Consider the following 14,635-nt stretch of genomic DNA (forward strand, 5'->3'; position numbering starts at 1 on the left):
TACCAGCCTGTGGAGTTCTTCCCAAGAGTGTGGGATAAGTGGATGTTACTTGATGGTCTTTTATATATCTGAAAATAGTAGGTTGGAGAATCCTGCCTTTTTATCCAATGACAATTCATATCCATGCAAATTGCCTCATAAAGAAATTGTCTCAAGCCAGGGAGATACTGATTGATGGCATTTGAAATGCAGTGTGTCAAGTGACATGTTTGATTTCCAGCATCTTTGTAGCATTCATTTTGGAAGCGTTCTTTGTGGAATATTCTATTGAGAAGAGTGAAGTTGAAACAGCCATTGAGAAGAAGATTCAAGAACTAGGTATAGGGGTACAAGAGTAAGTAAATTAAAAATACTTTTTATTGCCCAAAGCAGATGATTTATAAAGTGGTTTTGGTAGAATTCTTGTGATCAGTAAATGTTTTCTCCGGGCCCAATCATTTACCCCATCTCATTATCTAAAATTTCTATTACAATCTGTAATAGTTATAACAACTTTTTTTAATGTTGTAACACTTTCCTACCTAGCATTCTATTCCCACAATGGGCAACTAGTTTCCTAGCACTAATATTACAAACAGCAAGCCTGCTGCAAAATATAGGGGAACCAGATCTTGGCTGCAAAAATTACAAGTGACCACTAGATGGCAAAGGAAGACACAACAATCCTTGCTGTTTGCTGCCACTTAATGGTTTCCTCCAATTGTAGCTACCAAGCACAGGTAGCCTTAGCAAAATGGCTAGTAGAGACTGTGGAGGTTAAATCATGTTATGGAAGCCTTTGAGTTTAGGTCTCTCCTGTCTGCAATGTGGCATGTAACTGGCTTTGGACAGAGGAACAGTCTCCCTGCAAGGCCAGATGTACTGCTTGAATATTCCTGGATATAGTGCTTTCTATGAAAATATAGATATCACTAGATAGTCATAAATCTTTTTTAAAAAAAAAACAACAACCCAGCTTCGGGTAGTTTACCAGCTAATAAAAAGCAGTCCTCCAGCAAATAAAAATCTTACTTTGGATTAATCTAGATGAGTCAGTGCTTTTTAGTCAGACTTTTTTAGACTATGTGGGAAGCTAAGTTAGTACAAATAAGGCAGCAAGATTATTTCTAGGGTCTGTATGTTTACTTCTTAAATGGACCTTGGTTCACATATCATTCTAAAGCATGATATGTTTGGCTATCATTTTATGGAATAAACATCAATTGTATTCATAGCATGCTTATAGTCCTAAACTCTGATGTATTTTTAAAATGACTGGATTTACATAATACACTGCTCAAAAAAAAAATAAAGGGAACACTTAAACAAAACAATGTAACTCCAAGTCAATCACACTTCTGTGAAATCAGACTGCCCACTTAGGTAGCAACATTGATTGACAATCAATTTCACATGCAGTTGTGCAAATGGAATAGACAACAGTTTATTTGAATAAACAGGTAAAGCATTGGAATACAAGCTGCATACTGCATTTTTGGATGGGGGTCATTCTGCAATAATAAACATGTTGATTTGAAACAAGGGACTTCAAACTTAGCAAATTTAAGACTTGTGGACTTCAACTCCCAGAATTCCTGAGCTAACATGATTGGAGGAGGAATTCTGGAAGTCCACAAAGTCTTAAAGCTGTCAAGTTTGAAAACCCCTGCCCTATAACACTTATTGTCTTGTTATTTTTATATTGCTTATTTATGATCTGTTTTCCCCATCGACAATATCTATATATATATACTATATACACTGCTCAAAAAAATAAAGGGAACACTTAAACAACACAGTGTAACTCCAAGTCAATCACACTTCTGTGAAGTCAAACTGTCCACTTAGGTAGCAACACTGATTGACAATAAATTTCACATGCTGTTGTGCAAATGGAATAGACAACAGGTAGAAAGCATAGGCAGTTAGCAAGACATCCCCAATAAAGGAGTGGGTTCTGCACGTGGTGACCACAGGCCACTTCTCAGTTCCTATGCTTTCTGACTGATGGTTTGGTCACTTTTGAATGCTGGCGGTGCTTTCACTCTAGTGGTAGCATGAGACGGAGTCTACAACCCACACAAGTGGCTCAGGTAGTGCAGCTCATCCAAGATGGCACATCAATGTGAGTTGTGGCAAGAAGGCTTGCGTAGTGTCCAGAGGGTGGAGGTGCTACCAGGAGACAGGCCGGTACATCAGGAGACGTGGAGGAGGCCGTAGGAGAGCAACCACCCAGCATCAGGACCGCTACCTCCGCCTTTGTGCAAGGAGGGACAGGAGGAACACTGCCAGAGCCCTGCAAAATGACCTCCAGCGGGCCACAAATGTGCATGTGGCTGCTCAAATGGTCAGAAACAGACTCCATGAGGGTGGTATGAGGGCCCAACGTCCACAGGTGGGGGTTGTGCTTACAACACTGTGCAGGACGTTTGGCATTTGCCAGAGAAGACCAAGATTGGCAAATTCGCCACTGGCGCCCTGTGCTCTTCACAGATGAAAACAGGTTCACACTGAGCACATGTGACAGGGTCTGGAGACCCTGTGGAGAACGTTCTGCTGCCTGCAACATCCTCCAGCATGACTGGTTTGTCAGTGGGTCAGTAATGGTGTGGGGTAGCATTTCTTTAGGGGGGGCCGCACAGCCCTCCATGTGCTTGCCAGAGGTAGCCTGACTACCATTAGGTACCGAGATGAGACCCTCAGACCCCTTGTGAGACCATATGCTGGTGTGGTTGGCCCTGGGTTCCTCCTAATGCAAGACAATGCTAGACGTCATGTGGCTGGAGTGTGTCAGCAGTTCCTGCAAGACGAAGGCATTGATGCTATGGACTGGCCCACCTGTTCCCCAAACCTGAATCCAATTGAGCACATCTGGGACATCATGTCTCGTTCCATCCACCAATGTCACGTTGCACCAGACTGTCCAGGAGTTGGGAGATGCTTTAGTCCAGGTGTGGGAGGAGATCCCTCAGGAGACCATCTTCCACCTCATCAGGAGCATGCCCAGGAGTTGTAGGGAGGTCATACAGGCACGTGGAGGCCACACACACTACTGAGCCTCATATTGACTTGTTTTAAGGACATTACATCAAAGTTGGATCAGCCTGTAGTGTTTTTTTCCACTTTAATTTTGAGTGTAATTCCAAATCCAGACCTCCATGGGTTGCTAAATCTGATTTCCATTGATAATTTTTGTGTGATTTTGTTGTCAGCACATTCAACTATGTAATGAACAAAGTATTTAATAAGAATATTTCATTCATTCAGATCTAGGATGTCTTATTTTTGTGTTCCCTTTATTTTTTTGAGCAGTGTATATTTAACCAAGGCAAAGAAACAATATTATCGTTTAGCACATATTGTGAGCACGGCCTTATTTTATGCTATTTGTGTTAGCTGCTAAATGATTCTTGGCATAACGTTTCAGTAGGCGCTATGATGATGTCCCATATATGACATCAGACATATATCATTTGTGTTATGTCAACATGGCACATATAACTTTCTCCCTCCCTCATTTGTTTGCCCTCTGCAGAGGTAACCATGAAACATGGGTAGAAAGAACTTGAAATCAGAGACACTTTTTAAAAGGTCATTTTAAAAAAATGTATATATGTATTAAGTAGATGGGTTCTGTTTTTAGGGATGACCTTTTTGATGGTAGGTTGATAGACAACCTTGAAACCAGTGAAAATGATCTTGGAAGCGAAGAGGGAATGGCAGTGAAGAAGAAACCTAAGGGGTTGATGTTTAAAATTGCTTCCAGAAGTAAGTGCACTGTCAGAGAACTTGTGTTTATTGGTGGGCATGGAGAAATAATAACTACTGGTAGGAGCAAATAATCATGCATGTATATTGTAAGATAGTATGGGTTTTTCCTTACGGTGGGGGGGAGAACATAAACCTATTTCCTTAATTGCATTGCTCCAGACAAGTTGGAAAATTCCCGTAATTCTTAGTGCAGCCCAGAATCTTGATTGTTGAAAACTCAGGGAATTTCTAGATGAGAATAAGCTGGAAAAACCTATGTAACTGGATACCAATTTTTCTCTATGGCTCTTTGATTTGCTGCTTTTCAAAACACAGAAAGATGGTATATTTGTTGACATACAAGTCTCTCTTCCTTGCTTTATGGTAAATTTCTTAGAGACTTAGACAGTAAATTTTAATACAGCATGAACAACTTGGATTCTACCCATACTATCTAAAAAGAGCAATTTCACTTGCATATAGATTGATGGGTGGTGGTGGTTGTGGCTATGGTCTTTTGCACTTTCTATACTCTTGCTCCTACTTGTGCTCCCTTCCGTTATTTGATGTACTTTATTAATACTAAGGATTCAAACTTTAAACGTGTGTAAATGGGAATGTAGGTTGTAGTGTCCACTCTCTTCACAAAAGGAAGAGATCAGAAAGGCTGATCATCCAGCCAAAACCAAATGGTAGGTATCCCTATCCCTATCCTCTCCAGTACTGTATGGTTTTATCTAAGGCTTCTAGTGTTGGGTACAAAGAACAGTCATGATATTGACAGCATAGGCTGTTCTAGTCCACAATGTAGCTTTGCACAATCAACCAAACAAAAATGCATTCCCCGCTCATATCTGTGGGCCAAGTTAAGTAGCAATTAGTAGCTTGAGTTTTCAGGTACATCTGTACTTAGAGACGTTCTGCTAATTGATTTGTTTTTGGCCCCAGGATACAGGACTGTGGATGCTTTACTCCAACGCATGTTTGAAGCAGAGATAGCTCCAGAAGAAGAAGGTCCCTGCCTTGATGAGATCTTAAATCTGTCGCCAGATGACACCTACCCAGGGAACCCAGCTTTTGACAGGGTTGCGTAACACAGAGAATGAGTAGAAATAACTGGAATCTTTTTGAAGCAAGTCTATTTTATTTGTTCTTGAATTCACTAGGTACCAGCTTTAAGCTATTATTGGTCCCATCTGTTACTTGCAACTGAAAGATTATTGGTGCTGTTTTCAAGTTCTTTCCTCCAATGAATCAAGCACTCAAAAGCTTTAATATGTACAGTATATAATAGATGAAATGCAGTGTTTTTTACAAATGGAAAGCATATTGGATCTGTTTGAAATACTGGTACTTTGAATTCTCCTACATACTTAACATATTACTTGGATACCTAACATTGAAAGTTATATTACTGAATCCAGCTCTGTCCACTACAATCCAGGTGTGTGTGTGGGGGGGGGGGGAGGGTTGGCCACGTTATTAAGAAATATCAGGGACATATCCAGTAATAAAGGCAGAGGATCCAATGCTAATTACTATTCCTCATTCATCCACCTCCATCAAAAGTTGTAGTGGGCTAATTCTTTGTCTTTATGTTCACTGTAGGCCCTCTCTCTTCTCTGAAAGAAGAGTCCATGGATGCATTTGACTGATGAAAGTAAATCCATGTCTGAATTACTTTACCATGGCCAGTTTAAATTAAGATAGTAGCATTTAAGTCCTAAATATCAAGCACTCGTTCGCATAGTTAAGAGGCTGACACTACCTCACTGGTCTTGCTCCTCCCATTAAGTGCTGTTTTCTACATTCCATTAATCCAGAGATGGAAATCAAGAAAAGGGAAGACACTTGACCTGATTTTTTTTCAAACAGATCAGCCTTGAACTTTCCACAGTATCTGAAAGTTTCAGTGTAATTCCTGATTCAAAGTGTATACAATATCAAAATTCAAATATATGACAACATTGTTAGGTTGAAAAATAAGTATTTGTATGCTTGACTTTAAAAAAAAATGAGATTGAGGTTGAAATTAAATGGAGATGCTTAATTACATGTATGTTCAAATGAACCAAGAGTCATTAATTTTTTGCATAGGGTTGAAGTGCAAGCCATCTTGAGAATGATTCAGTTGAAAATTGGGATATAATAATCTTATTGTCAGGAATGTTTTTGACATTCTGCATCTTTAAATTTCTGGGGTAGCACTTCTGGGATAGTTCATCACATTACTGTATGTGTTGTATTATACTGTATATGCTGGGAGGGGGAAAGGTTATCTGGGAAATATATTTCCAATATATTTTGGAAAGAAATTATTTGTACAAGAAGCTCAGGACTCTTAGAGAACAAATCAGAATGGAACCAAATTTGTTACTCTTCAAAATTCATATCTGCTGTTCTTCAAAAATGGCTTCCAGAAAAAAGAATCCACCAATGAGTCTATAAAGACACAGGGATATTGGCTTAAACACACTTCCTTCTTTTCATCTAGGTGGAATAGCTGTTAAAGAGTTCGGAAAGAATTATAGAAGCCATGCTCTGCGTGCTTGCCCTAGAACAGGGGTCTCCAACCGTGGCAACTTTAAGACTTGTAGACGTCAACTCTGGGAGTTGACGCCAACAAGTCTTAAACTTGCCACAGTTGGAGACTGCTGCCCTAGAATAAAGCTTCTTTCTATTCTGGAAAATCCCTGCCAAATCTGCTCTCCTTCTTCCCCACTAGTGTCTGGGGTTTGTCCTCAACTGATGTATACCTCTCCATGTAGCAATGCAGTATGTGTCAGATGTTTTAGATGAATTACTTTCACCTGAAGTCATTGGTTGCTTTCCATCATTGATGAAAGCTTTCCAAAGTACACAGTGGATAATAGTTTGTTCCCCTACTGTACTTATTCTCAAAATTGTAAGTGTTTTTCCTTCAACTTATAGGTATACATTAGTCACTTACTGACTGCAGTTGGGACCATCAGCTATGACTTATTTTCCTGTAGCAATGACAAAGGGACCAGCAGTAATGTTTTTATTCTTGGGAATAAGGAATTGTGATGAAAGGTATGGTTGTAATTATAAGACAGTTTGGTTTCTGCTTTTACATATTTATATAAGAAACTGTCTGAACACTACAATTCCCATCATGTTGGAAACCAATCATAGAAAAGCTTTAGATATAGAAAACTTGATCCAGGGTCAGTACTTAATGGCTAATAGCCTTAATACAATATAATTGTACTTTTAACTCAAGTATGGTGTTACTATTACACTTATCTATTACACTTGATGCCTTCTATTTACTATTATTCTACTCTTTTATCTGAAAAATTAAAAAGGACTTGACTAGACAATTTTCCTTTGAAAGCACATTTTATTGTTCATAAAGTACCCACAGGGGGGAAAAAAGACACTGGAGCATTTAGATATTTAGATGGGATTAAGCTGATTTCTTCACCATCTCAATTTTCATTCTCAAGCTTTGAATCTCTTGATGTTAATTTTTCTCTCAACATTCCACTCCTTGTTCCCTATTTTTCTGCTGCCCAGTTCCAAAACGAGGGTTCATCTCCAGTATTAACATTTTTGAGAAGTGTTAGCAAAGGGTAGCCAACACTTGTCAAATCACTTAATAGTCCACTATTTAAGCAGCAGTGCAGTGCCAACCTTTACAAGTCAAAGCAAAGTGAAACTGCCACTTGACGGAACAAGATGAAACTTCATGAAGACTTGATCAAACAATCTCAAAAACTTTTCATTGTTTCACAAGAATCCATCATTTACTTCCGTGATCGTTTGTTTTCAACAAGCAACACCGCAAGCCTGTTACGGAGAGCTATTATTTTATTGGAGTAAGTTTTTAAAAATAAGTCTCTCAACGTTAATCGTAAAGCTCCCAAAGAAGGCAAGTGGTTGCAGTCTTGTATGTTCAGCAAAGTGATGAAGAAATTAATCCAGATCTCTCCATTGGGAGTCCTAAAGAAAAAAGAAAAGAAAAGAAAAGGGGGGGGGGGTTAAATCAACCTTCTCCAGACGTGGCCAGATGTTTCTCAGAACTAGCATCACAAATAGAAAGTTGTGTCAATTATTTTGGAAGATGGACTAGAGTTTTATCCAAAACAGCTGTACAATGAATCTCAGATTTTCTACTAGTCAATACCAACTCTGGGTTGTTGGATCAACAATAAAACAGTTCAGTTTGTCTTCAGGGTTTTTTTTTTCTAGGTTTCAGAAATAAATTCTATTCTTTCAGACTCCCATCCCTTTTTGTATTTTCAATGACAATCCTAATTGAATGGCTATAGAAAATGGTTTTAAAAAATTAAAATAATTGTATTTCTAACTTTGAGAGCCCTTTACATGAAAAATAAATGTGCTAATCACTGTTTTTGCATGTATTCTATTAGCTGTCATAAGCTGAGCTATAATGCAAATAAAAATCCTAATGTTACTTAATTTTTACAAGCATAATCAGATTTTATTAAAAGTGCCTTAAGATTATTCTGTAGAGCAGTTTTTAATGTAACACAGAAATAATTGTGCATCTGGGGAATATAATACTAGTGGTATCCGAGGAACATATTTATGCTTTGCACTGGCTCTTTCCATTTATTGGAGAATACCCTTAGAGCAAATTAATTCTTTATTTCAAAAATAAATTGCATATTCTTGCACAGGATTTGAAAAATAGAAATAGAAATTGTCCACAAATCCTGTGCTTCCCAACTTTGATTACAACAAAGGTTGATAGCATCTTCTATAACAGGGGCATCAAACTCAATTTCATTGAGGGCCGCTTCAGGGTTGTGTTTGACCTTGGGGGTTGGGGGGGCGGCCAGGATGGGCATGGCCAGCTCGAAGTCCCATTGCGGCTGAAAACGAAGCCTGGTGGGAGGGCCCTGAAACTCCATTTTCGCTGGCAGAGGCACCAAAGCTGGTCTTTTTCTGTTTCCAGGGCTGCCTCGTAGGTCAGATCTAAGATCCCGCCTGCAGACCTTGAGCTTGATACCCCAGTTCTATAACATGTAAGGATCAATTCTACAGTAGAGAAAATATATGTCTCTGGAAAGTTATTGAAATAAAGTAATTACAGACCAACCTCCTAAAGGTACCATCAGGTTTCCAGATACCTTGTTCATTTTTTACTTTCATATATGTGCCAAATAACATGCAGTACACTGTTGCAGCAATTCCGAAATAATCAGTCTAAGGAATAAAAATATAAAAATATTTAGCTTCAGTTGTTTTAAAATGTCTGCTTTTAATCCCATCCCCCCACGAATGTGATCCAACTGCAAAATGTCTCCTTTCCCTGGTTCATTCTTGATGCTCTTCTGGAATAGATTAGAGTGGACAGTGTTTCTGGGCCAAATCAAGCTGGGAGCTTCAAGCCTGAACATGATCTGAATGCAGAATCTTAGATACACTGATAATTTACATTAGTACTGTACCAATTAGTACTTTACATTGGAACAGGTGTTCTAAAGAAAAATTAGTAACATCTGAATCAAAACCTACATCTCTGAATTAAATTTTCCTCCATGATCATCAAAGTCTGTAATTACTAGTGACATGAGCTACATTAGCTTAGTATTAAAATCATACATGTAAGTCCATACCTGGTAATTCCACGGCTTGCCTGTAATCATTTCAATACATTGAAATCCAGATGTCTCACACTTCCCCATGAAAGCAGTTCCTTCAGGAAACAGGGTCATATCTATGCTTTGACCAAAGTCAATAATTGTCAGGCCATGAGATGTGCCATCAATATCACATGTGTCATTGTCCAGAAACCTTGTTTAAAAGCAATTAGCAATGGTTACTATTAAGCAATGCAACAAGTCAGATTGACAAGAAAAGATCTCCAAACATTCACAAGTGAGATCCTTGCCTTTCACCAAATATAAAGTTGTCAGGTTTAATGTCACCATGAATTATTCCACACTTGTGAAGCTCTTCTACCATGTGCAGGATTTTTATGGTGAAGTAGATAACCAGAGCTTGAGGCATCACCTTCTCTGTTAGTTTTTTGTATATATTTATGGTGTTCTACAGAGGGGAGAGATGAAAAGCAGATGATCATACGGACAAATGAATATGCCTGAAATCCTGTGTATAGTGGATATAGAAAGTCTATACCACCCATTAAAATGCCAGTTTTTTTAGGTGTTTTTTTTTAAAAAAAACATTAACTGTATGCTTATCAGACAGCAAATTCCACTTAGACTTTAGAGAGAAATGCACCTGGCTGGTTTACAAAATTATACCCTGCTAGAAAGATTTCATACATAAAGTCAGCAAAACAATGCTTTCTAAACCGCTAAACTATTTTAATTTGCCCAACTATCTTCTGGTAAGGACAACTAATTCTATTTGCAAGTCATAACACATTCATCTGCTGGGCGGGATATAAAAGGTCACCATGGTTATGATGCAGGTAAAGGGGGTGGGCCTTCAATTGTATGGTCACAGCTCCCTTCTTGACTTAACCCACCATCACCCCACCCCACCCCCCAAAAAAGATGTCCATAACTACCTCCCTTTCTGGTCTTTTATATCAGGGGTGGGATTTGAAAAATTTTACTACCAGTTTTGTGGGTGTGGCTTGGTGGGCTTGGCAGGGGAAGGATACTGTAAAATTTCCAGTCAGAGGTGGTATTTGCCGGTTCTCCAAACTACTCAAAATTTCCACTACCGGTTCTCCAGAACTGGTCAGAACCTGCTGAATACCACCTCTGTTTCAGATGGTGATGACATTTGTACAAGAATATACACACAGGTCAAAGCCATATTTACCAGCAAAGTTCCGTAACTGTAAAGCTGCCCTATTAGAACACTTCCATTTTGAAAGAAGTGAGCACCATAGAATTGGATGCAAAGGTGATGCATGCTGGGCTTCAGTCTTTCAGCCAGCTGAGCTGCTATATAGAATTCCCAGGGGCTTGCAGATTTCTGTACCTATAAAGACAATAAACACTTCTGCTTTGCTTAAATGCAGGAGAGGTACTTGTCTTTGGTGCGTATGCTCTCAATGTACATAAAGGAAAAAAAATACATTCATCAAGAATCCTAAGATACAACACTTAGTGATTGTCATAGGTTACTAGTACGCAATCAAATCATACTAGGAAACAAAACAGTATAAATTGTAAAGATACAATCACTTATAAGGGGGAAGAGATAGGTACTAGGAAGTGTTATTATATTCTAGTAGTAGAGGAATAATAGTAATACAGTCTTAGTAAATACATTGAGTGCTGTGGGAATTAGTTGTTTAGCAGGGTGATGGCATTCGGGGAAAAACTATCCTTGTGTCTAGTTGTTCTGGTGTGCACTCCCGTTAGCATCATTTTGAGGGTGGAAGTTGAAACAATTTATGTCCAGGATGTGAGGGATCTGTAGATATTTTCACAGCCCTCTTTTTGACTAGTGCAGTATGCAAGTCCTCAATGGAAGGCAAGTTGGTAGCAATTGCTTTTTCTGCAGTTCTAATTAACTGTTGAAGTCTGTGTCTGTCTTGCTTGGTTGCAGAGCCAAACCAGGCCGTTATAGAGGTGCAGATGAGACTCAATAATTCCTCTGTAGAATTGAATATATAGAACATCCCTGGCTCTACAGATTAGATACAGTCTGCAGGGTCTTACATATCCATTTTGTCCAGGGACCCATTTCTCTCCACTGCTAAATTCTAATCTGACATCAACTCAGTAATGGACAGGAGAGATTATGGGGATCAGACATTGGGGGGGAAAACATTGTTTTTAGGGGTAAAGCAGATGGATTAATTAATTTTAAACAAGATTCTGGAAGTTAGAGTCAAATATAATACCTTCAGTATTACTCTCTGATTATTCTTAGAGTTATCCATATCAAGGGCAGAAGCTTGATACACATGTGCAAAAGCTCCTTCTCCAAGTAAGCAATCAACGTGGAAGGATGTGGATGCTGAATGAGAACAAGGAAGAGATAAGCATGCAGAACAGTTCTTGTATGTAGTCCAAATTACCCATTTCTGGCTAAACAGGGTTTGTCTCAAATCCATCTGCAATCGCCTCTCTAAAATTTCAGTGAAAAACAAATGCCAAACCACACCAGACAGAAGTGCTGGAAGTGCAGAAGCAGGATCCATGCACTGGGGAAGGATGGTCCCTTCTTTTTTAAGATCACTACCAATGTTGACCAATAGGTTGCTTCTAATTCTGGAAATGCAGCCAAATACACATAGAGCTTATACTATGAGAACAGAATGAGTGGGTTCAATAGTTATCCTTCCCACCAAAGCAGAAAAACATAATTTAATTCCTATTATTTCTTTAAGTGCTTCACTTGCCCTACTAACAACTGTATGTACTGAAGTTGCATGTAATATGAAATCATATAAGGATAGTGTAATAAGGTTAGTCCCTTTCTTGTCTCACTTTTCCTCCCTCAAGTGGAAAAATGAATTGGAATGTATTTCTATTTTAGCAGATTCTTTCCTTGGAGTGATAGTTTAAGTAATTTCCAGTAAAATTTTAAGAGTCAGCTGAAACTCTGGATTACTTTTGTAGTTTTATCAGTTCACTAGAGTAACCTGCTGTCTTTTGCCTTCTATAATTTCAAGCCACTACAGCCAATGTAGTCTTGCTCCATTAAAAAAGAAAAAGTATCATCTTCAATAACATAATTTCCTTCCTATATTTAACCATTTTAATTCTTTTGCTTTGGCAAGAATTTTCACCATTATTTAAACAAATCTTGTCTTAGAATTATGGATGAACACAACCAAAACAGTTGGCATGTTGGTTTCATGGCAATAAATTCTTCCATAAAACGATATGGCTTTACAAATGCAATGCAGAGTCCCAATTTCCCTTTTATATCAAAATATGCCCAATAAAACTATAAGTACAACATTTTTAATTGTTCATAGCTCTGAAAAGAATAACATTAAACATGTACCATAGACTTACCTAATGTGACAACAATTTTTGGTCTGACAACTGGAAGTTTCGATGCCCACTGGAAAGTATTGGGATAAGCACTTATTGGTTTTGGCAGTCTGGACAGAAGCTGGAAGTTTAAATTCTCATCCCAAGGATTCTCAATGACTTTGTAAGAGAATAAAAATAGTCACGTTACTGACATTAATCAGGAAAGTACAAGAAGCCCTTAATGATAGGATTATGAAAATCTGGAGAGCTAAACAGAGAAGAGTACCACCCTGCAGATGTCTGGGTTTCAATTCCCCCCAAAATTCAGCAGAACCAGACTGGAGACAACCAACATAAAGTTCCATATATATATATTCCTAGGCACTAGGATGCAAGAAGTCCCGCTCCCTGTTAAGAAATAATGATTTATTTAAGTATTTTTTACCTCGATCTTTCCTCTCTAAAATATTTGAGATGGCTTGCAAAAACAATACAAAAAGTCCTCGGTTAACAACCACATTCAGAAACTATTCTAAGTTACAATGCATTGAGCAAGTGGTTCTTAACCAGACTTCAGAGTTCTGGCTATCCCAGCACTCCATTAGTCATATGATCATGATCCAGGCACTTGTCAACTGGCCTGCACTTAGAATGGTCAGTGTGCCACAGTTACATGATCACCATTTGCAAGCTTCCCTACAGGCCTCCCAGAAGCCAAGGCAATGGGGAAGCCAGCAGGGAAGGTTGCAAATCGTTCTTGCAAATCCCTCCCACTCCTGCCACTTTTCCTCCTTAGGAGCTTAGTTATGGACTACGGGAGCCCGAGAATCTCATACTTCGTAGCATGTGCCTGCCTGGTTGCATTCATGCAGTGCCACAATAGCCATCTGCGTACCCTCCCACCATTAGCAACAACCACTTGCAGGTCTTCCTGCACCTAGACGTTGTGCTTTATAACCACATTGTTTAGTGATGAAAAATCCAGTCCCACTTACTGTTCTTAACTGAGGATTACTTGTACGAAACAATAACAATAAAAAAACAAAACCTGGCTATTGACAAATTTAAAAACAAGTCAAACAGTGCTATAATTACTGTGGTAGTAGAGATGGAGACCTTCCATCATTCGCCTGTTTTGGTCATTAAGCAAGTTCTGTGGCCATAAAGTGAATCCAGTTCCCCTCGTTGACTGTGCTTGTCAGAAGCCAGCTGGAAAGGTAGCAAGTCACCATTGTGTGATGCTGGGATGCACAACTATTATAAATACACGCCAATTGCTAAGTGCCCCAATTCTGATCACATGACTACAAGGATGCCATGACACTCGTAAGTGCAAAGACTGGTAGCATCACTGTTTTCAGCATCATTGTATTTATCTTGCTCAATGAATCGTTGTAAATCAAGGACTAACCGCAACCTATTCTCAGATGCTATGGGGATTATCTCTTCATCCATTTTAGACTAAGAAAAGCATCACAATTATGTATTGTCCCACATCACAGTAAATGTTCTTCCTGATGCAACATTTTACCTTTAGGTTGCATCTCTTGGGCTAAAGGCACTGAAATGGTATTGAACGGTGTAGAGGAGGCAAGGTGAGCAGCTTGAATGAAATCTTCTGGGCTTTTCAGACACGGAGCAAAAGTTTGGTTACATGGGTTAGCCCATACAGTATAGTCACTTGTCAGACCCTCTACTGTCTGGCTTTCATCCTAAAGAGGAAAACCAAAATCATCATCAATTTTTTTCTTCTCTAAACAATCAACATGGCTGAAGTGTGTGTGTGTGTGTGTGTGTGTGTGATAACTGCAGCAAGACACTCTGTCTCTCTGTCTCTCTTTCTCTCTCTCTCTCTCTCTCTCTCTATATATATATATATATATATATATATACACACACACAGTATATATACGGTCAGAAGTGGAAAACTTTGATACAAGAGAGAAATGGTTGGTGAATAAGAAGATGGAACTCACAGAAATGGCTAGATTAATTTATTT

General features: G+C 38.8%; 2 protein-coding genes across 2 annotated transcripts in view; one reads left to right on the plus strand and one right to left on the minus strand.

Annotated features, from left to right (window-relative positions):
• The window catches only part of LOC113433051 (two pore channel protein 1-like), a 31,239-nt gene extending 24,601 nt beyond the window's left edge, over nt 1-6,638 (plus strand). The window contains exons 17-19 of the mRNA XM_026695390.2: nt 221-334; nt 3,623-3,747; nt 4,678-6,638. Of these exons, the coding sequence (XP_026551175.1) occupies nt 221-334; nt 3,623-3,747; nt 4,678-4,823 (385 nt within the window). The 3' untranslated portion in view covers nt 4,824-6,638. The remainder of the gene's footprint in view (nt 1-220; nt 335-3,622; nt 3,748-4,677) is intronic.
• A 435-nt stretch (nt 6,639-7,073) lies between these two features.
• Nucleotides 7,074-14,635, minus strand: part of BUB1 (BUB1 mitotic checkpoint serine/threonine kinase) — a 43,226-nt gene continuing 35,664 nt past the window's right edge. Inside the window, exons 16-23 of the mRNA XM_026695937.2 lie at nt 14,167-14,347; nt 12,675-12,812; nt 11,552-11,667; nt 10,519-10,680; nt 9,614-9,771; nt 9,339-9,516; nt 8,819-8,925; nt 7,074-7,695 (exon numbers count right to left, since the gene is read on the minus strand). Coding sequence (XP_026551722.1) covers nt 7,500-7,695; nt 8,819-8,925; nt 9,339-9,516; nt 9,614-9,771; nt 10,519-10,680; nt 11,552-11,667; nt 12,675-12,812; nt 14,167-14,347 — 1,236 coding nt within the window. The 3' untranslated portion in view covers nt 7,074-7,499. The remainder of the gene's footprint in view (nt 7,696-8,818; nt 8,926-9,338; nt 9,517-9,613; nt 9,772-10,518; nt 10,681-11,551; nt 11,668-12,674; nt 12,813-14,166; nt 14,348-14,635) is intronic.

This window comes from Pseudonaja textilis, chromosome 1 (genome assembly GCF_049901715.1).
Source record: "Pseudonaja textilis isolate UNSWEBS1 chromosome 1, rPseTex1.2, whole genome shotgun sequence".
Taxonomy (NCBI): domain Eukaryota; kingdom Metazoa; phylum Chordata; class Lepidosauria; order Squamata; family Elapidae; genus Pseudonaja; species Pseudonaja textilis.